At 44.2% G+C, this 26,739-nt stretch overlaps 1 protein-coding gene across 1 annotated transcript; it reads left to right on the top strand.

Moving 5' to 3' along the window:
- The first annotated feature begins 159 nt into the window (after nt 1-159).
- dop1a (DOP1 leucine zipper like protein A) lies at nt 160-26,236 on the top strand. Its single transcript, XM_054621154.1, has 37 exons — nt 160-498; nt 2,030-2,225; nt 2,559-2,740; nt 2,837-3,007; nt 4,478-4,667; nt 4,960-5,058; nt 5,524-5,623; nt 6,393-6,502; nt 7,274-7,388; nt 7,524-7,644; nt 7,965-8,084; nt 8,288-8,405; nt 10,707-10,973; nt 13,195-13,720; nt 14,099-14,382; nt 14,465-14,617; nt 14,744-14,844; nt 14,954-15,219; nt 15,327-17,460; nt 17,735-17,846; nt 18,069-18,251; nt 19,598-19,723; nt 20,029-20,163; nt 20,287-20,342; nt 20,493-20,597; nt 20,838-20,904; nt 21,113-21,257; nt 21,627-21,706; nt 22,375-22,484; nt 22,662-22,811; nt 23,360-23,421; nt 23,854-24,006; nt 24,462-24,598; nt 24,748-24,803; nt 24,902-25,066; nt 25,329-25,458; nt 25,633-26,236. Exons 2-37 carry the CDS (start codon nt 2,088-2,090, stop codon nt 25,939-25,941), a joined length of 7,476 nt encoding a protein of 2,491 aa, XP_054477129.1. The 5' UTR covers nt 160-498; nt 2,030-2,087; the 3' UTR covers nt 25,942-26,236.
- The last annotated feature ends 503 nt before the right edge of the window (nt 26,237-26,739 follow it).

Below are 26,739 nucleotides of genomic sequence, written 5' to 3' on the forward strand. Positions count from 1 at the left end.
GGTTGAATTTCTCAAACGAGCAAGATATTCACTTTTATTTTGAAGAAAAACGAAACCATTTCCGCTTTCATTTCGTGTGACTGCGGGTTTGTCCGGTAACTTGACGCAGCGGAGAGGCGGAAGACGTCCATGCGGAAGACCGGAGCAGTTGGACGCTGTGGTTGGACGTACAGCTAATCTGCAGTGCAGTCTGGGAGCTGTCACTCGTCTCGCTTTGTATATCTGGTACTGGAAGCTGCTGATGCGCTCATCACTGTTTATTTACACACTGCAGGACGCGGAACCAGACTATGTAGAGCAGAGATACCCATTGTCTGCTCCCAAAGCCTTCTTGTGGAGGCACCGTATGTGGACGGGGGACATCGGAGCCGGGCCCTGCATCCCTAGCATTTAAACAACCTGCCACCGACGGTCACGTTTAGCTAGCCTGCTGGTCATATTATTGACGTTGTCAGCCGTTTCTACTGAATGACAGTCGCTGTCCTGTGTCGTATAACGGTAAGCTTTTTCACACGAGCCTCGCTTGTTAAACGCTGTAATGTAACGTGACGGAGGGGGGGGAAACCACCTCACCTAGCTCGCGACAAGGTGGCCCTTAGCTGTAGCAGCTCCCCCCCCTCCCTCACGCTCAAATGAACACGGTAGTGACGCGTTTAAGACAATATGGTGACTATTCCTCTGCTAAATGTGCGTTCATGAAACATTTCGTTATGGTCGTGACGTTACAAAACGTGCACCGCTGCAGTGTGGACGAGCAGTGTGCATACCTGCTCTACGGTACTTGTGTATGTTGTGGATGCTGGACGGCCATACTGAAGGCAGTCAGCTCAGTGAGTCACTCACACACACAACAAGACATTTCAAATAGCATTACCACACTGCCTCAGACACTGTGGGCCAATACGTATTTCAACTCAAACGTTCAAATCCTGTCAGACTCTTTTCAGTCTATCTATGGTCTCTTCTCACGGCAGACATTTTGACACATTACAGCAGCAACAGCACAGGTGTGAGTACATTACATTACAATCGACTTACAATCAGTAGTATATTACATATCATTCACCCATTCACACACTGATGACAGGCTACCATGCAAGGTGCCACCATCAGACTCTAACTAACATTCATGCAACATCCAGTCCACACCGATGGCAAGCCTTCGTGGAGCAACTTGGGGTTAAGTGTCTTGCCCAAGGACACATCGACTGCCGAGGCCGGGTATCGAACCACCGACCCTCTGATTGGAGAACTACCTTGCTCTCCACTACGCCACAGCCGCGTAATAGCATTAATTAGTAATTACCCTAGCTGCAGTGTGCTTGACAGCTCCCTGACAGATAACACTTATTGGCACCGAGTCATCATTAATGTAAATAGTTCCACCTTTACTGCCCGTGCGTGATAAGTCACATTTAAAATGAATACCCCTATATTTAAAGCTCCATTTAAAAGATAAGCAGACGTAACAGTATTTATGTGTATAATGGTAGCTTGAGAGCCTAGATGACACAGTGTAGCTTGGACTTAACATCACCACAGTGCCGCGTGTGAGAGCCTGTTTTGTGATGTCTTGTGATGTGAAAGACCGATCATGCTCAACCCTCTCCTTTTCACCAGCTGCAGAAATATGTTGCCTGAAGAGCCATTCCTTTCGACATAAATGTGTTCCTTTCTGAAACATTGCATTGTAGAGGGTGCGGCATAAGCAGTGTGTGAAAGTTGACGACTCCTCTTCCTCACTAAACTTTGTAGGTTTTGTTTCATAAGTCATTTATCGTCAATTGTACGTCTTCATTTCCAAACACGTAAAGCAAAGACTGCAATGGCTGCTCATGTCAGACTTTGCTCCTCCTGATTTATATGACACTGTTGTTTAAAATGGCTCTAGCTGCACCCTGACATAAAGTATGTTGGACCATGTACAGGTTTCTTTCTTCACGGTCATTCATGGAGATAAACTTTAAGTTGTTATCAGTGTCTGTTTTTGATTTTCTGTTCTGTTCTTTCCTTGTTGTCCTCCTTGCAGGTGTAATGTACATATGTGTGCCTGGTGTATCACGATAGCGCAATAACCACCCAGGAGAATGAATGCAGAGGAAGTGGAGCTGCTCAGTGACTCCAAGTACAGGAACTATGTGGCAGCAGTGGACAAAGCCCTCAAGAACTTTGAGTACTCCAGTGAGTGGGCAGACCTCATCTCTGCTCTGGGCAAACTCAACAAGGTGATGATCTCAGTCAGGCCACTGCTTGACATCATACACTGCACTAGATTACAAGCTGTACAGAAGGCAAAGACATATATACAATACCAGAAACACGGACGTATATACAGACTGGTATTTAGGTTACTGTTATTCCATGAGCTGTAAAATAAAGTTGTAAAGTTTCGTTACTGCGTATGCCAAAAGGGTTGAAGAATGACAAGAAGCATAAAATCACATCTAATCTGCTCTTGTGTGAATTACACAAATAAATGTTCTGGTGGTCACTGTACACTGTTGTGTGTGTGTGTGTGTGTGTGTGTGTGTGCTTCATATCCACCATCTCTGTCTCAGGTATTGCAGAACAATGCCAAATACCAAGTGGTTCCCAAGAAGCTGACAATAGGCAAACGGCTGGCCCAATGCCTCCACCCCGCCCTGCCCAGCGGGGTCCACCGCAAGGCCCTGGAGACCTACGAGATCATCTTCAAGATCATTGGACCCAAGAGGCTGGCCAAAGACCTCTTCCTTTACAGGTGATACTGTAGTGCCACTCACACTGGCCAGTAGTTAGCTGGACATAAATCTTTCTGCTAGTATCACAATCTTGATGTTTTTTTTCATCGCCGCAGCTCTGGGCTCTTCCCTTTACTCTCCAACGCCGCCATGTCTGTGAAGCCGGTGCTGCTGGGGCTATACGAGACCTACTACTTGCCCCTCGGAAAGACTCTGAAACCAGGCCTACAGGGGCTGCTGACCGGGGTGCTGCCTGGCCTGGAGGAGGGCTCTGAGTATTATGACAGGTGAGAAGAGCAGGGATGGAAAGAAAAAACACTTCTAATGAGCAAATGTGGGAACTAGAAGAGGCCATTAGAAGAAGGCATTTTATAGCATAATGTGGAAGGGAATTGATTTCAGATAGTATGAATGATAAATGAGATGTGTGAGTCATTGCAAGATTAACCTTTCAAACTCAAGACACAGACTTCTGGCTCTTCAGTTCAAAACATGTTTATTGTTTGATTCCAGGAATTACCTGCACACATTACCTGCACACATTTCCTCATATCTAACGCTTTTTATTTTAATTTGTCATTTTTTTTTTATATAATCATTTACTGTATTCTTATTGTTATTTGTTCATATAGTTGTGAATGATATCTCAGATATAACAAAGGCAGGGAATTAATTCATCTCATCAATGCTTCCATTAATCATTCTCACAGACCCTAGAGGGCGCTGCAGGTAAAGCTAAAGCCACAATGACATAATTTTCATGGTAAACCATTTCATTTGTTTTAGCAGGAAAACACCGGTGTGACTGATTATTAAATTTACAATGGCCCCACCAGATCTAATGTGCCAGTAAGCACTGCCAGATGTAATAAATGTTAAAACACCTGTGCTGTTCCTGGTACATCGTACAAAAAAAGGCCTATTTGTGGGGGTCTACATGTAGAATGTCATCTTGTTTTTCCATAAATTCATATTATATTGTTTTAGTAGTTATGGATCAGATATGCAGTATCTTAACGTCTTCATTTGGGTTTATTTTTCTTCTGTCAAACTGCAGAGGTTAACAGGAGGTTGCATTATTTTTTACTACATCTTGTTGCTATTTCCTATTACTTTTACAAACATTTAGTTTCCACACAGAGGACATTTGTATCTCATCAGCCTAAATCCCAATATCACTTTATTTTCCCAAATTAAATTAATTTGGTATATATATTTATAGATACTGGTAAGATACCCTACTCAGTTAGTGGAAATGGCAAATAAAAATTTGAAATGAGATCCTAATGGCTTCATAAACAGCAGTGATGAGTGCTCTGCTCAGAGAAAGCTCCCCAGCATTAAATTACTTATCTCTCTCTCTCTGTTCCTTTTTGATACCTTTTTCTCGGTACTGTGAGAAAACCTCTGCAACTAATGCAACTCAGAAAATATTAATAATGTGTGATATGTGGTCGTTTAAACCTACAAGACTCCAACAAAAAACAGCAGGAACATTCTCCTTGTGGTTCTGCATAATTCATTGATTAATATTCGACCATAGAGACCATTACATTAGTGCATTAGTACTGACTGCCTCCATCTGAGCAGAGCAGAAACACACTGTTAGTCCATCTGCCAACAACATGTGTTAAGTATTTTTTTTACTTCCGGATGCCATCTTTGCTTTGCATCCCTCTGCAGAGCTTGTGTGGTAGAGGGTCAGTCCTGGTTTGTGCATCACATGTTCACCGTGTCCTCTCTGTCTTTTTCATAAGAACCAACACCCTGCTGGAGAAGGTGGCAGCAGCGGTGGAGCAGTCGGCCTTCTACAGTGCCTTGTGGGGAAGCATCCTGACCAGCCCCGCCGTGCGTCTCCCCGGGGTGACCTTTGTTCTGCTGCACCTCAATCGCAAGCTCTCCATGGAGGACCAGCTCTACGTCATTGGCAGTGACATCGAGCTCATGGTACGTGACAGTGCACCACAATACCAACATTCCTTGACAAAATTACTTAATGAGGTGATTGCGTGCCCAGACACTGAAAATGATAACAAAACTTACTACGAAGCCAAGTAGTGTCTGACACATCTTCAACCCAGGGTATTAAGCAAAGTCATATGGCTTCCGATGACCCATTCAGATTGATTTCCATTGATTAGCAGTTGTAACTTGAACTTAACAGTGTATTGTTTAATATTTAAGATTGTTTTAATGTAAAAAGGCAGGTTGAATAATAGCGTGTCTCTGTTCTCACCAGGTGGAGGCGGTCAGTACCTCAGTCCAGGACTCAAGTGTGTTGGTGCAGAGGAGCACCCTGGACCTGATCCTCTTCTGCTTCCCCTTCCACATGAGCCAGGTAAGGAGAGCTGTGTGAATGAGGTCTGGTTAAAACAACCAGCCAGTGTGTGTTAGCTACAGTATGGTAATGATGTGTGTTTCTTACAATTATTAGAACCAAATATATAATTGTCTGATATGGATAAATCAAGCTATACCTATATCAGCTAGCATTGTTATGTTATTTCAGATGTGTGTGCATGTCTTGTTCTGTGTGCGTCTGCATGGGTTTGATCATAATGAGGTCACTCAGACAGCCCGCCACAGTGGTGATTCATGCTGGCTGCTTGTTAAATCCTTCACCCAAAAACATTTCTGGACCTGTCAGGGCCGGGACTCAGCTCTATAAGACATCTGCAGTGTGTGTTTGTTTGTTTGTTTGTTTGTTTGTTTGTATGTATGAACGTATGTATGTATATGTGTGAAAGGGAGACAAAATTGTGGAAAAAACCCATTGTGGTCTGTTCTGATTTGTTGTGTTCAGGCGACTCGCCCTGACATGATCCGGATCCTGTCTGCAGCTTTGCATGTGGTTTTGAGAAGAGACATGTCGCTAAACCGCAGACTCTACGCCTGGCTGCTGGGTGCGAAACACACACACAGACACAGTACTGACATTCAGATGTACAAGGGTTCCAACATACCATTCTATTTCTGGAATAGTGGGAAGTCAAAGAAAACAGGAATACACCTAATTTGGGCTTGTATCTGCTGTGGTCATTGTCTTACTGTATTTTCTCTTGTTTGCAACACTCTGTGGATGAACACGCCGGTAAGTGTTTGCATGACTAAGGATGGACAATGACTGTATCAAGATTAATCTCACCTCCAAGGCAATTTGCCACAATTGCAACATTAGAATAGGTCAGATTTTAGAACATCAGAAGTGATAAGAAACAATTAAAACGTGGATTGAAGGTGAGGGTATCAAGTTAAGACGTACAGTACAGTGTGATTCTAATTCCAGTTGTAAGCCAAATTCTGGGCCAAGAGTTTTTTTTACACAATTAATGAGATATATTATCTTGCGGCCAGCTCCAGGTATTTGGATGTCACAACAGTTTTTAACTGTTCAATGATATTGAAGATTCACTGCTGCTACCACTCTGAATCTGGCTAAGCTTCTATAGTGTGAAGCAGTCCAAGATTACTCTATTATAATACCATGACTGAAATTAGTTTTATGTTAGCAACAGCCATTAGGAGGTTGCAGATAAATTATCTCAGTAAAGATTCAATCTCAATTTTCTCCACTCAGGACAGGTCCTTTGCATCTTGCCTTTTGCTTGAATATTCTGGATGTACATCTGAGTAATTTATACCATCATAACTCCATGTCTTTGATTTTTGAAGGCTTTGACAACACTGGGGTGATAATAGGCCCCCGCAGCACTCGGCAGAGCAACCCAGAGGAGCATGCCAGCCACTACTTCAACACCTTCTCTAAAGACATGCTAGTCCAGGTGAGCTTTCAAGCCAAGTGCAACAAAGGTCACCGATGAATTCAAATTCATCAACCGTCTCCTGAGATGTGAAAAATGTGTGTATGTGGGGGTTGAGGCAGAGTGTGTGTGTTGGTCGGGTTTGTCTTCAGTTTGGCAGATCTGGCTCTCTTTAGTCAGCCACGCAATTTATCCATTCCCTTTAATCCTTCTCCTCCCACACCTCCCACATCCTCTCTAGGGTTTGCATATACGTCCTTCTCTCTTCTCCTAATCCCAGTAGTGTGTCCTTTGAAGTTCCCAGTTCTCCCAAAGACTTTGACACTTGTGTTATCTGTCCCGTCATCCTCAAAACAGCCTTTGCCCTCCTGGCATGTGATGAGCTCTGGTACTCCAGGGGTTGGAACAAGGGGGGCAAACAGAGCGACCAAGAGGGGGAAGTTTTGTTTTTGAATGTGTTTTTTTTGTTTTTGTTGAATTTATTTTTTGTTTGTGCTTCTGCCATCTGCTCTGAAATAGTTATTGGAACTCCCTCCATTGGGAGAAGGTTGGTACTACAGAAGACCGTCTGTTCTTGGCTTCACAACATTAAGTGACAGACGAAGCGTGAAACGCACAGATTTTTTTGATGGGGTTCAATGCAAATATAAAATTGGTTCTGCAGAATATTATAGTAATCAAAGTAATAAATGTGCCGTCTGCTGTGTCAAAGGTAGCTCTGGAGTTTTCAGATATTTCCTGTGATTTTACTCTAATAGAGATGTGTGTGTGTGTGTGTCTGTGTGTTTTCAGGCAATGGTGGGGATCTTGCAGGGCAAGGCCCGGGGTGGGGAAGAGGAGAGCATCCTCATGCACGACCTCAAGCCATTTCGCATCCTCATCAGTCTGCTGGACAAACCGGAACTTGGTAACTAATCTATCAATATGTAGACACCAACAGTCTAGTTAGTGTGGTTCATTTTAAATATGTCACACAGGCTGCCAATGAAATGTAAACATCCACTGTGTATATCATCCTTCTTATCTGTATGTGCCTCCCCAGGTCCTGCAATCCTAGAGGATGTTCTGATCGAGGTGTTTCGGACTCTTCACACACAGTGCCGAACTGAGCTGGACCTCCAAAACCAGAGTCCGTTCAGTAAAGACCACACACACCTCAGCAGGTCAGTCTAGTCAGTCCGTACATCTGATGAAAATTGAATTAGGTCTTGCTGTGGTGCGACTCTGCTATCCACTACACCACCATGCAGCCCCCAGAATTGCAACATAGAAATCTGAAAATATATGCAATTTTCAAGGCACAAAAGGCATGTCCATGTCTAAATGTTTCATCAATTGTGAAACTTTTCATATTTTGTCATGATTAATTACTTTAATCATGGTAATGATAAATAACTTGAATCATGGCTAACATTATAACTGATGATTTTGTTCATTTTTTCATCCATACACACCATGATGCTAATTTAACCTTCTTTCTTAGCAAACTACGAGAAAACAAGAAGACGGCAGAGCTGATCAAAACCGCCAACCTCCTGTTCAACTCGTTTGAGCCGTACTACATGTGGGACTACATCGCCCGTTGGTTTGAGGAGTGCTGCAGGTTTGTATGTTAAAAGTGTTGTGTTGTTTGGTACACTGTTCAGCTGGTAACGGGGGCATGAAGTGTGCAAAGATGCCTTTCCCACTACCATGACACCCCCACCACAGCTCTACTACTGACATCAAACAAAGTGGATCCACAGATTTACACTGAAGTTAACTGCTCACCAACGTAAAATACTCTAAAATACGGCTCTGTTGCAGGAGGACAGTGAACAGCAACACACGTGCACCACGGTATGCTGGGAGCTTCGATCCTCCAGAGCTCTCATTGGTGGAGTTCTGTCAGCTGGTCGATTTTCTGCTGGATATTGTTTCTTTGGTGAGAATTTCTTTCTTTCTTTCTTTCTTTCTTCTTTTATCTCTTCCTTTCTTTCTTTAAATTACTGTCTTTCATTCTTTCTTTCCATCATCCTTTCTGTCCGTCTCTTTATCTATCTATCTATCTATCTATCTATCTATCTATCTATCTATCTATCTATCTATCTATCTATCTATCTATCTATCTATCTATCTATCTATCTATCTCTTTCTCTCTCTCTGTATATATACAGTATATATATATATTTATATATATGTATTTCTTTCTGTCTTTGTTTCTTTTTTTCTCAATCTTTCTTACTTTCTGTCTTCCCTTCCTCTGTCTTTCTTTCCTTCTGTCTATCTTTATATGTTTTTGTCTTTCTCTCCTTTTTGTTTTCTTTTTAAAGCTTTATTTCTCTGTCTTTCTTTCTGGAATATGTTTTTGTTTCTCTCTGTCTCTGTCTTTTTGTGTTTTTTCTCTCTTTGTGTCTTTCTGTCCGTCTTTCTTTCCATCTTTCTAAATGTCTATCACCCATTTCCTGTCTTCCACCTTCTGTCCTTGCTTTTACTCCACCATGACTTTCTTTCTACCATCAAACTCTTACACCCATTCGTTCTTTTCCCCTTCACACCTTCATGCTGCTGCTGTTGTCTTTGTCATTGTTCAGTCTCTCTCCCTGATTTTAATGTTTCCGTTGCGGTTCCTTTCTATATTTCTGTTTTCTTAAAATGTTCCTCTTTGATTTTGTGTCTGTCCACCATATCCTTCCTCTTCCCTCTTCTACAGTCCCATTCTCTGTCTCTCATTCCCTCGTGACTCACACATCTCCTTTTAAAATTAAAGTTCTGTGATGTAACGGCCACCATTAGGGGGTGTGTGTTTGCACATCCTCTCTCTTCTGTATCTGTATGTGTGCAATCTCGACACAGGTTCAAAAGAACCTGTGTTTAGTTCCCCTGCCAAACTATTGTTTGCATCCTCATAGAAATATGCTTGTCTATACAGTATTTCCAATCTGAACAGTTTGGAAATCCCTCACTCTTTTATTACCCTGTTGAAATGCGTGTGTGTGTGTGTGTGTGTGCGTGTGTGTGTGTGTGTGTGTGCGTGTGTGTGTGTGTGCCTGTGCGTGTGTGTGTGAAGAGCTCGACAAAGGGAACCTTGCCTTCAGTGTCGTGACCGAGTGAGGGAAAGTGTTGGGTGTATGTGTGTGTGTTTCTGCAAACCAGGTGTTGTGTGGCCTGTGCTCTGCTTGCTCCTGTCTGTTCAAACTATCTGCTCTTTCTCCTTAAGCCTACTAGAAGCATGAGGGTAATCTGCCAGGTAAAGTACTGCTCTTTCCTGCTTTTTCACCTCACCCTGCTTCACTGAGGCTACGATAACATTTCTGCAACGTCCTGCCAACATCCCTCAGGCCATCTTTGTTCCTTTCCCTGCTTTGAGTGATCATTTCAGACTGACATATTCTTATGCTAATAAAATGATCCAGAGGACGAAGTGGGATTCTAACAGTCATTACATGTGGTGAAAACTTACCCTGGCTGTTTGGTGTAGATCTTGTGAAAATGAAATCTCCGCCCAGTGTTTTCTGTTCAGCATGCATGCAGTTATATGCTATTGCACTGCTCACATATTTATAAGAAATATGACTCCTCTAATTTACTTCATGGTATAATGCTCATTTTATGATTTCTTTGTTCTAATTTGCTCTTTTTTTGTTCTTCCATAAAAATGGGTTTTGCTTGTTGAGTCAAAATACTAAACCAATGAGAAGACGCAAAAGTGAATAGAGGGTCTATACATTTAGTTCCATAGGTCCTATGTATTTAATGATAAATGCATCATTGAATACTTGAACATACAAAAACAAAATAGAAGATGGGAGGGATGTCTTTGGATAAATGGTCTCTTATAAACATCTGAATTTTTGCATCTTAACTATCATAGGCATTTAAATATTCGTATTTAGGCTGAAACTGACTGTAGCAGATAATATTTTGTCCTGATAATTCATCATCTATAGATTTGACCTCTGCCAGGCCGCTTGTACAATAATTCTTCTCTATTAAGGGGTTACAATTTTCACTCTGACAACTAGAGGGAAAAGACATTAGGGATGTTAATTTGTATATAATAATGTTTAACCAAGCAAACTGTATTCAATCAATCATTTTAAAGACGTTAATAAAAGGTCCAGCATCAGCTTTAGTTAAGTTAAGGGCCATGATTACATTATATCAGGTTCATCTCCTTCCAGATACCCAATAATTGCACCTCACTTCCTCTGGAGTCCTGACTTTACTTCTCCAACATTTCCAGGAGACCTACATAGAGATCCAGACAGAGCATCTTCCTCAGCTGCTGTTGCGCATGGTGGCGGCTCTGACCTGTCACCTGCAGGCCCTTGGCCTCGGGGAGCTCACCCACTGCCTCCGTCTCTGCTCCAAGATCCTCAGCAAAGTGCAGCCACCGCTGGTGTCCCCTCTGGCCCTGCCATCGGGCCCCCAGGCTCAGGGCCACTCGAACCCCACCGCCAATCGCTCAAACTCAGCAAGTGATAAGAGCAGAGGAAAGGAGGACAAAGGGGTGAGGAAATGTGTTTTAAAAAGTTCCACAAAATTGAAATGGAAATGCTCTTCTACAGCAGAAACAAAGCGTTTCATGTTTTTCCTGCCACTTAAATCATGTAAGATCAGAGTATGTGTTCGCTTTAGTGGTCAGCTTGATATTAAAATTGTTCACAAGCACCAAAACGAAAGTGATGCCCCTGCTATTCCATCTCCTACTTTGAAAGACCCTGCCAGCTGATAACTCTGTTCGGCCTCTGATCCTTTAAAGATCTTTTGATAAAAGCATAGACCCTGTTGCTGCCTCTCTCAGAGCAAATCCCAGTTTGACCCACTTCCCCTACAAGTTACTGGCCAAAAATCCATCAGTTCAGCTTCTGATGGTGTGCCCTGGTCCCTGAGCAGGGCTCCTTCCGACTCTGTAGCCTGTGCTGCAGTTGGCTGGGTGGTCCCATGACTGGCCCTGTCATCCAGCACTCCCTCGACACAAGGCATTTGAAGACTTGTTCAGACCGAATGCTTCGTTTGGCCATTCTGTTGCTCCTGGTCCCCGTCCAACAACCTGGTTGTTTAAGTGTTCGAGAGCTCATTGAGGCGCGATTTAAAGTTCTGTCAATCCCTCCCAAGCTGGGAGACGGATAGGGGCTAGTTAGATTGAGGTAGGTCCATGAGGGACAGAAGAGAGGACACGTAGAAGGACAGAAGATGGTAAACCAACAGCTGAGCCCAGCTCGCCATTCCTCTCTGAGGAATAAGAGGAGTAGACGAGCAAGCGATGCCTCATGGGTGAGCCTTATCCATCGGAGTGGAAAACGTTCCACATACATCCACTGAATACTTTATCATCCCCCCCATACACAAACACACACACACACCCTGAGGGACGTATAGAGAATTTGGTGTCTAACGGGCCATCTGAGTCCAGCCTCAATCAGAATGCTTCAAATGCCTCAGGCTCCCAAAGGCTGACTGTTACAAACAACATAAAGAAGTTGCATCGCTCAGTCTGTCTGCGGCAGGAAGCCGGCCTGGTGTACAGCTCTGTCTACACAAGACCCTCAGGTCAAGCCTCACAGCTGTGTATACAGCGTCACTTTATAATGACCAATGAACAGAACAGTGCAGTGACGGTGTCTGGCTAATTATGTTTCAAGATTAAATTCTAGATAGGAATTATGTCTTTTAAAGCATTAAATACCTGACATTAAGCTAACTCATAACTTTGTGAATGTAGCTTGATGCAAAAATCCTGTAAATCCCATATTGCCTCAAAGCAGTCTTGCAACACTGCCTTCAATGAACCTATATGGTCATGGATTTGAAATGGATAGACTCTAAAATCTTAAATTTAAATTTACATTGTAACACGTACGATATGGTCAGTTTGCCCAACCCCACTATAGTCATAAGCAGCACATGTAAGCATACATTTTTCATCTGAACATAGCTGCATTAAAAACCATTAATACATTCCATATAGTTGTTGCCTAGTGCAGGTCTCTCTATTTAGCGATCGGTCTATCAAAATCGTTGGCGGGATGCAATCCAGTACGTTAGATCTTGTTGGTGGGGCCAGCTGTTTTGAAATTACATTTCAGGTGTAGTGTGTTAATAAAGACCACATTGCAGTTAGGTGAACAGATATTGTGCATGCTGCTGGCTCACTGGAAAGACTCACTGGGACACCTAACTGATTTAGCCGTCATTAGGGTTATTAGTAACACCTGTGATTTTCCTGCTATGAAGTCAAAATGCCCTCTGGGAAAATGTCTATGATTGTGCCTTAAAAGTATCTGCATACCCATCATCCACCCACACAGGGGTTTCACCTGTTACCAGATCAGACCACTCTAATCAGAGCTGGGTTAGCTTGTACAAACTACAATTGATTGACATCTCCTTCACTCAAATAGAGTTTGGTGGCATCACGTAATTCAAAGTATAGTTCCCCCAAACTTTAACCTGACTAGAATCTAATCAGCCAGAGTAAGGAAACAAGTCATCAAATCATGCAGAAAAGGGGTTGATGATACTCCAGACTGGTAGAAAAAAAGAGATGAGGTCACAATCATAAAATTATTCCACAATCGAAGGGCAATAGTCCAAATCCCCTGTGGGAACAAACAGAATCTGCACTTGCAATGTTCCTAGCTTGCTGTATTTTCAGTGAACTGATTCACTTTTCTCTTCCTTTGGTTTCCATAACTCTTCATCACGTCTCCTGCTCTGTCCTCCTGCAGGCTTTGCCTTCCACTCTTGAGCAACCTGGCAGTGGGGAGGTGTTTGAGGACAGGGAAAATCCTCCCAGCAGCCGCTCCTCCGAAAGTGGCTTCACGGACTTCGTCCAGTATCAGGGCGATGGCCCGGAGGAGACGGAGCAAGGCCCTCATCCCCACCCGACGGTCAAAACGGGCCGCCGCTCCTCAGGCCCGTCTCAGACCAAGCCTCTGGACAAACCAGTCATGCAGTGCTGCCTGGAGCACTTCCAGCAGTTTCTCTCCCGACTCATCACCTTGTATATTACGCCTGGGCAGGGGGACAAAGCTGAGGGTGAGAGAGGCGAGGTTATGCCGTCGGGGCCCCTGGTTTCAGAGGGCTCCCAGCACAGTGATCATACAGAGTCATGCTCAGAAGCCGGGTTCTTCCAGAGGGAGGGTGTGGCTGCCTTCACCGCTGCCTGCCAGCTCTTCCTGGAATGCTCCAGTTTCCCGGTCTACATCGCAGAGGGCAATCTCAAGTCCTCCCCTACACAGGAAGAGCAGTTTGGTAAGTGCTAAAAACACTGTCTGAACAAAAATGATAAGAGGAATTGTTTTGTTTTTACAGTAACTGTTGTTGTGTTTTAATTGGAACGAGCAGTTTGGGGACACAAACACCAGTAAGTACAGGAAGCATTTATTGTGTTGTCAGGTTCAGGGAGAAGGGACAGAAAAGGTTAACTGTCATATTGGCTTCAGTGGAATATCTATCCTCTGTTATGATGTTTATGCAGTTTTTGTATTTGGATTCAGACGGCAGCCGGTAATCAATGAAACCTAATGGTAGGAAGATTAACAGTGAGTGCCAAGATGTAGAGCTGTGGTGCAGCTTTTAGGTTTGACTCATTGCATTTAAATACTTTATATGCGCCTTGTTCCGATACAGACAGTGAGCTGGTCCGTCTGCCAGTATGGCTGCAGACCCTGATGGATGCCTGCTGCCTGGCCAGTGACTTCAGCCTGCAGGGCGTGGCCATCTCCCTGCTCATGGACCTCGTGGGACTCACCCAGTCGGTTGCCTTGGTGACCGCCGAGAGCGTTGCATCCGGTGGCAGCTCCGAGTCCGCCCAGCCAATGAGCCCCAGCCAAGGTCGGGTAGCTGTCGTCATCAGGCCGCCACTCACTCAGGGAATCCTAAAGTACATCGCCGACAAGACAAACTTCTTTAAGGTAGAGTTCTCGTTTTAGGTCACAGTGGAATTATGAACTACTGAGGGTCTTGACCCTGTTGAATCTCCAATCTTTTCCCCAGAGTGTAGCTCTGATCCTGTGGGACCAGTTGAGTGAAGGAACTCCTCAGCACCATCAACGCAGCGTAGAGCTCTTCTACCAGCTCCACAACCTGGTGCCTTCCTCCAGCATATGTGAGGATGTCATCAGCCAGCAGCTCATGCACAGAGACAAGGTGAGTTCAGTGGACACTTCACATTTCAGGAAACACACTAAAATACCTGCACGCACTCCATCACTTAGTCTGCAGACACACACAGCCAGTTGATGAAATCCATGCTGAAGCACCTTTTGCTTTCAGAGAATTCGTCTGGAGGCCCACGTGAAGTTCTCTGTGCTGTGGCATTTGACACGTGATCTGAACATCACCAAATCCTCGCCTTTTAATCGCACATTTGACAGGTATGTCAGCCACAAATAAATGTTATTGAGTTCATTTGAAAGGATTTTTCATTCATACAGTTTGTATCAAGTGCCCATCCTGTGATTTCCTTTGAACTTTGTCTTTCAGATCTCTTTTCATCATGCTCGACAGTCTGAGTTATTGGGATCCGTGTACCAGCGCTGTTGGCCGGGCTTGGCTGAATCAGGTTCTTCAGAGACATGACATTGCTCGGGTATTAGAGCCTCTCCTGCTAGTTCTGCTTCACCCCAAGACCCACCGAGTATCCATTCAGAGGGTCCAGGCCCAGCGCCACTGGGCCCAGGTCTCTCCCGATCCTCCTGAACAGGGGCCATCAGAGCCATTTTACACCAGGGACTCTGGCTTCTCAGACAGTAAGCATGGCATGGCCAGTAATATTTTTACACTCCGTCTTTCTGTAACCACTTTTTTTCCACGTTGACTGTTTATGATTGATATGTTCTCCTCTTTCTTTCATAAGACTTCGGTCAGATCCAAGGGGAGAGGGGGGCACAAGAGGAGATCCCAGGCCTACTGATGGGTGACATGGAGCCGTTCTGTCTGACTGTTAACCCACTGAGTGACAGCCTGTCCTTGCTGAGCCTGAGCAATGAGAACTTGCATCTAGCTGGTGAATATCAGCCTGCAGACCAACAGGGGGAGCTCCAGAGCTCTGATTCCAGTGGTTCTCAATCATCTACAGTGGAAAATGGCAGCTTTGAGGAACCAGAGGTTAGCAGCTCCACAGTCAATGGCTCAGACCAACAGCCTGGTTCCTCGTGTGACATGTCTGAGGACTCTATAGAGGAGGCTGTGTCCTCTGTTATAAAAGAGCTGATAGACCGGGTTTTGACTTTAGTAGATGAGGTATCTTTTTTTGACGTCTCATCTCAACCTGAAAACTGGCCCCAGACAGACACAGACAGCACTTCCTCAGATACCTCTACTGGTACCTGTCTTGACTCTGGACCTCCTCCAGGCTCCAACCACCAGACTCTGCCCGAGATGCTGGCTGGAGGCACGCTGGACTTCCTCTCTGTTACACGGGCTGATATATCTGCAGAGGACGAGCACAGAGAGGGCATCACTCGTCATAGTTCCTCACCTTCCATTGTCACGTTGCCCGATAGCTCCGACCCCGCCACCCCGGACCACAACCTGCGGGTGGAGGACGCTCAGGCCCGTAAGCGTAGCCACAGCAGCACCCAGCTCAGCCTTAAAGGGAAGATCATGGAGCGGCTGGCAGACAAATCAACAGGGGCCAAGCCCAAGATCAAGAAGGCCAAGAGGAAAGAGGAGGAGAGGCAGAGAAAGATGGCAATTCAAGCCGAAAAACTCCGGCCGACTAGTATTTTCTTCGGGGACAGCCTGGATCTAGAGAACTGGTACAGCTGTGGGGAAGGTGAGGTGTCAGAGATTGAGAGTGACACCGGCTCACCCAGCGGGGGCTCTGTTGGGACTGTCGGGGGGGTCAGTGTCACAGGACGCAGACCATCTTCCGCCCCACCTCGTTTTAACATCCATCCCCTCTACCAGCACGTTCTGCTCTACCTCCAGCTGTACGACTCCTCCCGGGCGCTCCACGCCCTGTCGGCCATCGCAGCCATGCTCAGAGCCGCTCCCTCAGGGTTTGTCAGTGCCATCTCCACCACCAGCATCAACAACACCTACACTCCGCAGCTGTCCTTGCTCCAGAACCTCCTAGCCCGTCACAGGGTCTCCGTCATGGGCAAAGACTTCTACTGCCCCATCCCACAGGACTCCCACTCCCACTCATTCCGCAGCGCCATGTACCTGGAGATCATCATCTCACTCTGTCTGTACTTCCTTAGAAGCTATTACTCTGCCCACCTGGCATCAGGACCTCAGGACTTGGCAGGGAACCGGGCCATGCAGCTGACCAGCGTGGAGGTCCTAACGCTCCTGTTCAGCGAGCTGGTCAAAGTCACAGGTGGCTCCGCTAAGGGCTTTGCTAGTTTTATCAGCGATGTCCTCTCTAAGTGCAAAGTCCAGAAAGTGGTTCTCCATTGCCTGCTCTCCTCCATATTCAGCGCCCAGAAGTGGCACGAGCAGAAGGTGGCAGGGGCCAACATGGCCACGGTGGAGGAAGGTCTGTCAGAGGACAGTGTCATCAACCTGTCAGAGGACCAGATAGACAGCTGCAGCGCCGTTCAGTCTCAGCTGCTCCGACTGCTGCAGAGCCTGGTTGTACTCGAGCACAGAGTCCTGGTACCAGCCGATGAAGGAGGAGAAGGGGGACCCGTGGGAGGAGGGGCGGGAGGCGGAGGAACAGTCGGCGGCACTGGGGCCGGGTTCGAGATCCTTGGCGGGGAAGTGGAGCATGTCAACCCTCAGCAGCCAATGACATCACTGCAGTACCTCCACGGACAGCCTATCACAGCGCAGGGTATGTTCCTGTGCGCCGTGATCAGGGCGCTGCATCAGCACCATGCCTGTAAGATGCACCCCCAGTGGATAGGACTCATCACGGCCACCCTGCCATACATGGGGAAGGTGCTGAGGAGGGTGGTGGCCTCCGTCACTCTGCAGCTGTGCAGGAATCTGGATAATCTTCTTCAGCAGTACCGCTATGAGACCGGACTAACTGACACCAGGTATAAACATCTACATGGATCGTACTGATGAGCTGTACTATTATGACACGCCATCATACATAAAACAGGAATTACAATGAAATAAAATGGCTTAGCAAGGATTTGGTCACCAGATGGCACTCTTGACCACAAGATGCAATAGCCGTCTTACATATCATCCATCTTTCTGATGTACTAATTGTGATGAATATGCTTGGCATTCAGATTTTTTTTTGCATATAAATACATTTTTCCAAAACATTTTAAAACTGCATATTCTCCCTCTACGTTCTAGACCCCAGTGGATGGCTCTCTGCATCCCTCCTGACCTGATTCTGACGGTGTTGGAGGGGGTGACAGCCATCATCCATTACTGCCTGCTGGATCCCACTTCCCAATACCACCAGGTGAGGGCGCCAAGCACCAACAACATGCTCTTTCATTCCTCAGTGACTGTTTACGACCTCTGCACACGTGTGAATATATAGCAATTATGAATGGATGCCTCCTTTGCGGCAGTTTATATGTTCATTTGTTACACTCATGAGTTTGATATTATCTACCTCATTGCATAATGTTATAGCACCATACAGTATACTGACTGTCTTGTGTCGTATTCTGCCTCTCAGTTACAAGTGAGCGTTGACCAGAAGCACCTGGCTGAGGCTCGTTCAGGCATCCTTTCCATCCTCCACACCATCATGTCTTCTGTCACCCTGCTGTGGAGCGTCCTCCACCAGGCTGACAGCTCAGACAAGCCAGCTGCTGCCTCTGCTGCCTCTACGTCCAACATCAACCTGGGCTCCACTAAGGTACACCAGGCAACTTGTATTCTGATTTTTTCCCTCAATAACTCCATCACATATATTAATGCACGTCTGGGCCAGTCTAGCAAGGTGATAACTAGTCTTTGCAATGTCATAATCAAACTAATATCTGGACTGTAGAATAAGGGCATTTTGGGCTGAACAAACAGAGGTTAGTGATGGGTAGAGAGGGATCATGGGAGTTGTTGTCTTCACCATCATTGCCGTCATGCAGTCAGCTCCTCTCGGTTATGATTCCTTCAGTGTTCACTGTTCAGGAAGTTTTTACTGGGAGACGAATTTTCTGCAGAGGTGTCCTCATCTCCAAAATAAAGGGATCTGGTGATTGAGATCGGTAAAACCACTGAATAAATCAGTTTCACTTTTAAGTCGGTGTTGCTCCGATGCTGTTTGGCAGACACATGAAGTCTTGGTGGGGTAGCTGTCTGTTACCTTGATTAAAATTAAGAATTTCTGTGTTTGTGTTGTTGGAAACATTTGTGATAATGTGTACAATATAAAACATAGTTCTAGTCAATTTTAGACATTTTAATGTAAAAAAAGTTACATATTAATTTAAGACTCACCCAAAAAAAAATGCAATGATAGCTCACATATATTTTCAGATAAACTGAAATGTCTCCTGCAGCACTTAGCTGAGGTCAGGTATAAAACGGGACACTGTAATGTGCAGGTTACACAGCAAAGTGAAAAATCCCAGAGGTATGATGTGAGGACAGCCAGGCCCAAAATTTTCTACAGAGAAAGCATTATAACTCCATACAGAATAGTTGGATGACTGTACTGAACTGAATCTCATTACTGGCACTGAAAAAAATTCCAGCAATTACAGCTCTGGGTTTTTGGCAAGTAGTTATTACCCTTGTACGGATGATGTTATTTTTTTCCGGAGGTGGATTGATAATGTTATTTTCAATGAGATAATACGCTGATTTTTATCCTCTACGGAGCATACTTTGTAAGGATGATATGGCTTGTGTCGCTGCAGGAGGAACAATTAAAGGCATAAAAACCTGCTTACTTTTGCAACTAACATTTTTGTCAGTCTCACATCGGGTAGACTACACAAATTTAACAGAAGCTCAACTTGAATGCAGATAAAGTTGTTTGACAATTGCTTTTATGTCAGTTAACTCGCGGAACAACGTGGAAAGTGTCGTGTGACACATAACTTAGAAATCTAGTAATTTTTAAGAAATGCTACAGTGTTCTTGGTTCAGCTGTGTTACACAAGTAAAGATACTTGCAGGATTTTACTAGTGACAGTATGGCCTCTAACCAGAACTGTTTGAGTCGAACCTAACACTGCTTTGCTTTCAACTATTCTACAGAACCTGCGGCAGCAAATCCTAGAGCTGCTGGGTCCAATCTCCATGAACCATGGTGCTCACTTCATGGCAGCAATTGCCTACGTTTGGAATGAGAGGAAACAGGTCAAGACTCCAGTCAGAAATAAGGTGGGTGTTCTGAAAAACGGTGGGTAAAAAGAAAGAAGTACACTCACTCTTTAGGTTGTATGTGTTGAGGCCCAGAACGAACACCATTACAACAGACTTCATTAAATATCTGGTCAATGTAGTAAGCAGCAAAGTGTATTTATTTCAGTTTGCATGTCAAAGTAAAATGTATTTAAAGAATGAGTTTAACACCAAGCTAAAAAGCATCGTTTCACCCCCTGACCACACCCACTTTGCAATAATATCGTCTGGACAAAGGCATGTCTCTGTTTCAGTGGGACTTTTATTCATACCATGTCTTTCAGGTGATTCCTTTAGCCAGTGAGGAGCAGCTGCTGCTGGTTGAGCTGGTTCGCTCGGTGAGTGCCATGCGCACTGAGACGGTCATGCAGACGGTCAAAGAGGTCCTGAAGCAGCCGCCTGCTATTGCAAAGGACAAGGTTGGTTTTAGAGTGCGACTCTTTAGATTTGTTATTCACACTCCTTGATACTTACGTCTTTTATTTTCACCATGTTCATAGTCATTCATGGCACTAATATTGTTTCTCCACCGTTCCCCACAGAAGCACCTCTCTCTGGAGGTCTGCATGCTGCAGTTCTTCTATGCTTATGTCCAGAGGTGAGTCCACTGCACACAGCAGTGTATACATTTAAACCATAAATATACTTTTAAATGTAAAATAAGTCACTATTGCTTTTTATAAAGGCTCCGTTTGGGCCTTTTTACGTCATACTTTGCGTTCATGATTGTGCCCTGTTTGTGTCCTAGGATCCCCGTGTCCAGTTTAGTTGATAGCTGGCCATCTCTGCTGGCACTGCTGAAGGACTCCATACCGTTAGGCCTGCCTGCCCCTGGACAATTTCTTATACTTGGGTTGGTTTCTCTTCCTTCTCTTCTTTTAACTTTGGTACAGATGTCCAAATTTACTCACAACATCTGGGTATAACTCGTACAATTATACTTAAATGTTTTGTGGATGTTAGTGGTCTGCTCTCAGTTAAATGGTCACAGTGTGGTTCTGAATTAATCAGTCCGTAGAGATTTTATCTTGTTTGACTTTCACCAGCTTTAATTTATTTAACATGGCCCTCCCTTTCTCTTTGTTCTCTCTAGAGTTTTAAATGAGTTCATTTTGAAGAATCCCAATCTGGAGAGCAAGAAGGACCAACGGGAGCTGCAGGTAATTACTGCAGTCACTTTGAATCGTTTCCATCGTGTTTTGTAATTAGATTAGATTTATTTCCTTACCTCGACAACATACATTAACATCATCTTAACGACAAGTTCTACTCTTCGTGCTGTGTAGTCACACAGGATTATAAAGTGAACCACAGTACAAATTATGTAATTGAACAATTGAAGTAACTGAATGTGACATGCACATGCAGGATGTGACCCATAAGGTGGTGGAGGCCATCGGGACAATCGCAGGCTCCTCTCTGGAGCAAACCACGTGGCTGAGGAGAAACCTGGAGGTGAAAGCCTCTCCTCAGATAGTCGTGGATGGAACCAACCTGGAAGCTGATGTAGAAGGTGCGCTGCTGCCAACAACCACTAATTGCACTGGAGAAGGTGCCAATGAAGAAGTATCTGTGTCATTGAAAATACTATACATTTTGGAAAACTGTCCTTTTTTTGTATTTGGGTTCAGGGGAATCTGTATTTTGGCAAGGGAAAGATCATTTCTGTGTTTATGCCAGAGATGTATTTTAATGTCAGGGATATAATAATAGCTATAATCTAGCTAAATCAAGTGTAAAAAAATGATCTGAATGTGAGAAGGGTCAAAACGGAGCACTTGAATGCTTCTGCTCAGAGTGGCTGCATACCTCAGCATGGCAGTATTAATATTTTGTTTCCGCTATGTAGCTGCTGCTAATGTTTGGTATGTGTGTTTTGTAGATTTAATGCTCACAGTGATGGAGGCCTCCAGCTTCACTCCATCAGTGTACAGCGTTCACGCCCTCACACTGTTGGCCGAGGTAAAACATTCATGTCCCTGTGACTCAGCAAAAACCTTCATTCCTTCCTTCCTGTTGTTTTCTCAGGCCATCAGTCAGTGTCCTGTTATTTCTGTTTATCTGGATGACGTCTCAAGCTGCTCTCACTCACATTTATCAGCAATGTTTAGGCTTGTTGTTCTCAGGCTCAGCCCTACAGGACACAAACACACTCCAGCTAAGCTCATCAGAGCTGATTTACAACCACCTCCCCACCTCTACTTCAATTATTATTAATGGACAAATGAATCAGTCCACTGATGTGTGGTGCTGTACATGAGCTCAGCTGGACAATTGAATTCAGAGGCCACCGTCTTCCATCTTGGCTATTTTAACTCCATGTGGAGCTTATTATGCAGATTCTGCCGGTGCTTCACTGCTTTTTGCAGCTTATAGATTAATGTGTTTATTCAAAGCAATACATCAACGTAATGCTGCAGTGCAGTTTGTCATCCTGTTGTTTGGTGCAGTAATTTACTGCATATACAGTATATACTATATACACTTTATATTGCCAGATAAGAATAAAGGAGCTCAATTATTCAAGATGAATGCCTCCTTTCTACTGTTATTTTGGAAGAACTTCACTACATGTTGCCATGCCTACTGAAAGCATGTGTAAGACTGACATGAGTGGATTTATTTATCAGGTGCTGGCTCATCTGTTGGACATGGTGTTCTACAGTGACGAGAAGGAGCGGGTGATCCCACTGCTTGTTAATATCATGCACTACGTAGTGCCCTACCTCCGCAACCACAGGTGGGGATGAGCTTCTTCCTCCTTTGTATTTTGGTAAAATGTTTAGAAGTTAAAATCTTCAGTTCACAACTTAACTGTGGAATGGCTTTAACCTAAAAAAAGTTTTTTTTACAGGTTTATACACTAGAAAATGTCAATGTAATAAGAAAGAGTCCTGTTTCTTGTTTCTCCTGGCAGTGCTCACAACGCCCCCAGCTACCGGGCCTGCATCCAACTGTTGAGCAGCCTAAGTGGGTACCAGTACACCCGCCGTGCCTGGAAGAAGGAGGCCTTCGACCTCTTCATGGACCACACCTTCTTCCAGATGGACTCCTCCTGCGTCAGCCAGTGAGTAGGAGAAGACATTAACATGTTAACATGTAGCTTAAATGTAACTATGAAAGAGAAAGAGAAAAAGACATTAACTCAAGATGTTAGATGCACCATCAAAAGCTTGAGCAGCTTGAGTATAATTTTATTATTAATTGCTTATGAACTATATTTTCCATAGTTGACTCATGTATAAATCCATGAGTCAACATGGAGTGTAATCAAATGAACATCTTGGATATTGACATATTTGGGATTTTATATTTTGTTCTAAATGTTCAATAACAATTGAATAAGAATCACGACCATGTGTTGCTCCCGGTCAGTTTTAAGGGACATACAGTATGCACCTACATTATGCTAATAGGGGACATTTATTAGCAGTCTGCCCTTTTGTTGAAAAGGTCAAAATAAGAACTCAGGGACACCAGAGATGCATCAAAGTGTAAACACATTACACAAAGATTCTATCAACATAATCTTGGAATGGTCCATGTTATTGCCAGATAAAAGGGGGTTGTGTGTTTTTAATTAATTACTAACTTTATTTTATTTATTTTTTCCAGCTGGAGAGCCATCATTGACCACTTGATGACTCATGACAAGACCACATTCAGAGACCTCATGAGTAAGCTTCACGATTCTTTAGTTTAATTTATAAATGGCGGTAGATATGACCACTGGGTGTGATAACAGACCGTTAAGCACATTATATTTTACGAGCGTTTTGCCCTTTTCATGCCTCATCTCAGAAATAATTCATCTTGAAAAGTGTCTTGATCAAAACACACATTTATATTTCCACTCCTTTTAAGTCTGTAACCCATTCACCTGAAAAATAATGCTGGTGTGACATAGTTAAACAAGTCAAGTTCATTTTATTTATAAACCTCAATATCAAAAATCACACATTTTCCTCCTGGAGCTTTCCAATCCGTACAATTTATGACACCCACTACCTTAGACCCTTCGTTTCGATAAGGAAAACTTGGTTAGATAAAGCCTATTAACAGGTTAAATAGATAACACATTAATAATGACTACGTGTGCTTCCCTTTAGCCCGGGTGGCTGTAGCCCAGAGCAGCTCTCTGAGTCTGTTCACCAACAGAGACGCTGAGCTGGAGCAGAGAGCCATGCTGCTCAAACGCCTGGCTTTCACCATCTACAGCAGTGAAGTGGACCAGTACCAGAAATACCTGCCAGACATACAAGGTAAACAATGCACACAGAAAGTATATTGTACATGTATTAGTGTTGTATACAGATTGTGTATGCAGCTGCATGTAACCCACTCACTTTGAGAGACAATTTCCCCCTGATAAACAGCTTTAAAATCAAGCTTAATGATTTTTGTTAAAGAATAATTCTGGCATATTTCAACATGGTGTATTTCCCATAAAAGTGAGAGAAATTGTGAGTCTATGAGTCATGCTTATTGCACTGGCCACGTCCATTGAAGAACTTCAGAAAAAACGGATTTGTGGAAACAATGTGCATCGGGGGCAAGCCAAATAGTTTAACATAAACGCTTGTTTCTGAGTCCCACCGAATGTATACACTGATAGTAGCTCCACTGAAATGGCCATGTTGCTAGGTACATCTGGGTTTATTATCCTGCATGTTTGACCACTGAGCTGATACTTCAAACTTTGTTTGTGTGTGTTCAGAGCGTCTGGTGGAGAGCCTGCGTCTGCCTCAGGTGCCCATCCTTCATGCGCAGGTGTTCCTGTTCTTCAGGGTGCTGCTGCTGCGCATGTCACCACAACACCTCACCTCGCTGTGGCCCACCATGATCACTGAACTGGTGAGAACGAGACATCGCTGACTGCAGTCTCTTTCTTTCTCTTTGTCTCACTTGATATATCTTCACCCGATTCTTTCTTTCAGCCCTCTCCACATATTTTACACACTCACACACACTCATTCACACATTCTACATGTGTTTCCCTGCAGGTTCAGGTGTTTCTTCTAATGGAGCAGGAGCTAACAGCAGATGAAGACATATCAAGGTTAGTTATCTGTTGATAATACAAACTGGATTGCAGCATAATAAAATCACTTCTTCCTGTGTTCACTCGATGATTTATCCTCTCCTGTCCATCTGTAGGACGTCAGGGCCGTCCGTGGCCGGGTTAGAGACCACCTATTCGGGTGGGAACGGCTTCTCCACCTCCTACAACAGCCAGCGCTGGCTCAACCTTTATCTGTCAGCCTGCAAGCTCCTGGACCTGGCTTTGGCCCTGCCTCCCGAGAGTCTGCCTCAGTTCCAGATGTAAGTACAGACAGTACAGATAGCATTAGTCTTAATAGGCTCTGTGATTGGCTTAGGGAATCAGTTAAAGAGATAATGAGTTTAAAGTGCATGCCTGTCACTATTTGGGAGGGATGAATGCAGTAGGGATCATTTGCAATGATAATTTTAAATGGGAGAAATGCCAAATGTCAGTATGTGGATCACATATAAATAAGAAATTCAGATATTGCTCCTAAAGCTCTGGTGACTTTATTGCTGAGTGAGTCCTGCCTCATTACAGGTACCGCTGGGCCTTCATCCCAGAGGCTTCAGATGATTCAGGATTGGAAGTGAGACGCCAGGGGACTCACCAGAGAGAGTTTAAACCCTACGTGGTCCGACTGGCCAAGCTGCTGAGGAAACGAGCCAAGGTAACCCCACCCTCCCCCTGTCTACACAAGGTTATTAGATGATGGAGACAAATGTCTTTATGAGTATGTCCAGGAAACGCTCATTAAAGGCCCCTTTTTATGCAAGCTATAGCCCATTACATTCAGGCTGCAGGACGGCACATACATTGTTCTTATCCATTTCCCCTCCCATAGAAAAACCCAGAGGAGGACTGCTCCACCCGGACCCTGTCCTGGGAGCCAGGCCACCTGATGCTGACCCTCTACGTGATCCGCAGCATGGAGCAGCTGCTGCCCTTCTTCAACCTGCTCAGTCAGGTGTTCAACAGCAAGACCAGCTGCCGAACAGGTCCGGCCTACACCCACAACCCCGCAGACGCCTCCTTCCCCAGCCACAAGGAGGGCCACAAACTGGAGAGCCAGAAAGTGTTCTGGAGTCGAGCTCGACAGAACATCGAGGAGATGGTGGAAAAGGACTTTCTAGAAGGCCTCATCAAGACGTGAGAACACAGAGAGGGGAGGGAGGGGGATTAACACACCACTGATCAACACTAGTGAAAAACCTCAACTTGTACATTAAAGAACAATGGAAATACAAATGGGGCAAAAATAAGTTTGTACATTTTTTGTATTTATAATGATTATTTTACTTTTCAAAGGCTATTGTATTTAATTTTAATTATTTGTATATATGGAGCAGCTTTGATGACTGACTTTTAACATTTGATGTGAGTCCTTTTGGACAAAGTGAAGATGCTGTGCCATTCCATATCGATGTGACTTAATAAAGATTTCTAACGGGAGGGTAGAAACTGTCACTGTCGTCATGACATTTAAAATGCAATTACACTATTGCCCTGCTGTAGTAAATCCTCTAATTTTGCTTTGTTGGGGATAACAGGTTGTGTGTGTGTGCGTGTGCGTGTGTGTGTGTGTGCGTGCGCGCGCACTGGTAGAAAATATATATTACTGGTAACTAGCAGGCAAGCATAAGTCAAACAGGCCTTTTTCACTGCAGACATTTTGACTTGTCTTAGTAGTAAAAAGCACAGGTGTTGCTAATTCCAGTAAGTGGAAATGATCTGTTATTTATTTCATTTTTTACACCTGTCCTTTTTCTGCTGGGACATGTTGTGTCCTCTGTGATAAAGACCTATTGAGCCGGAGGTTTTGTCGCTGTCCATGGTTACTGATATGCTTTGCATCAGATTTTCTGCAGAAGGTGTGGCAGTGCTGGTAAGTACATTTACTGATGGACTTATGTACACGGTACTTATTGTAATTACAATTTTGAGCTGCTCG

The sequence above is a fragment of the Anoplopoma fimbria genome, chromosome 20 (assembly GCF_027596085.1).
Source record: "Anoplopoma fimbria isolate UVic2021 breed Golden Eagle Sablefish chromosome 20, Afim_UVic_2022, whole genome shotgun sequence".
NCBI classification, from domain to species: domain Eukaryota; kingdom Metazoa; phylum Chordata; class Actinopteri; order Perciformes; family Anoplopomatidae; genus Anoplopoma; species Anoplopoma fimbria.

Excerpts from the sequence above, each read along its gene's own strand:
- dop1a (XM_054621154.1), top strand. The coding sequence starts at position 2,088 with ATGAATGCAGAGGAAGTGGAGCTGCTCAGTGACTCCAAGTACAGGAAC. Across the intron at positions 3,008-4,477 it reads GGCTCTGAGTATTATGACAG|AACCAACACCCTGCTGGAGA; the intron begins GTGAGAAGAGCA and ends CTTTTTCATAAG. Across the intron at positions 5,059-5,523 it reads TCCCCTTCCACATGAGCCAG|GCGACTCGCCCTGACATGAT; the intron begins GTAAGGAGAGCT and ends TGTTGTGTTCAG.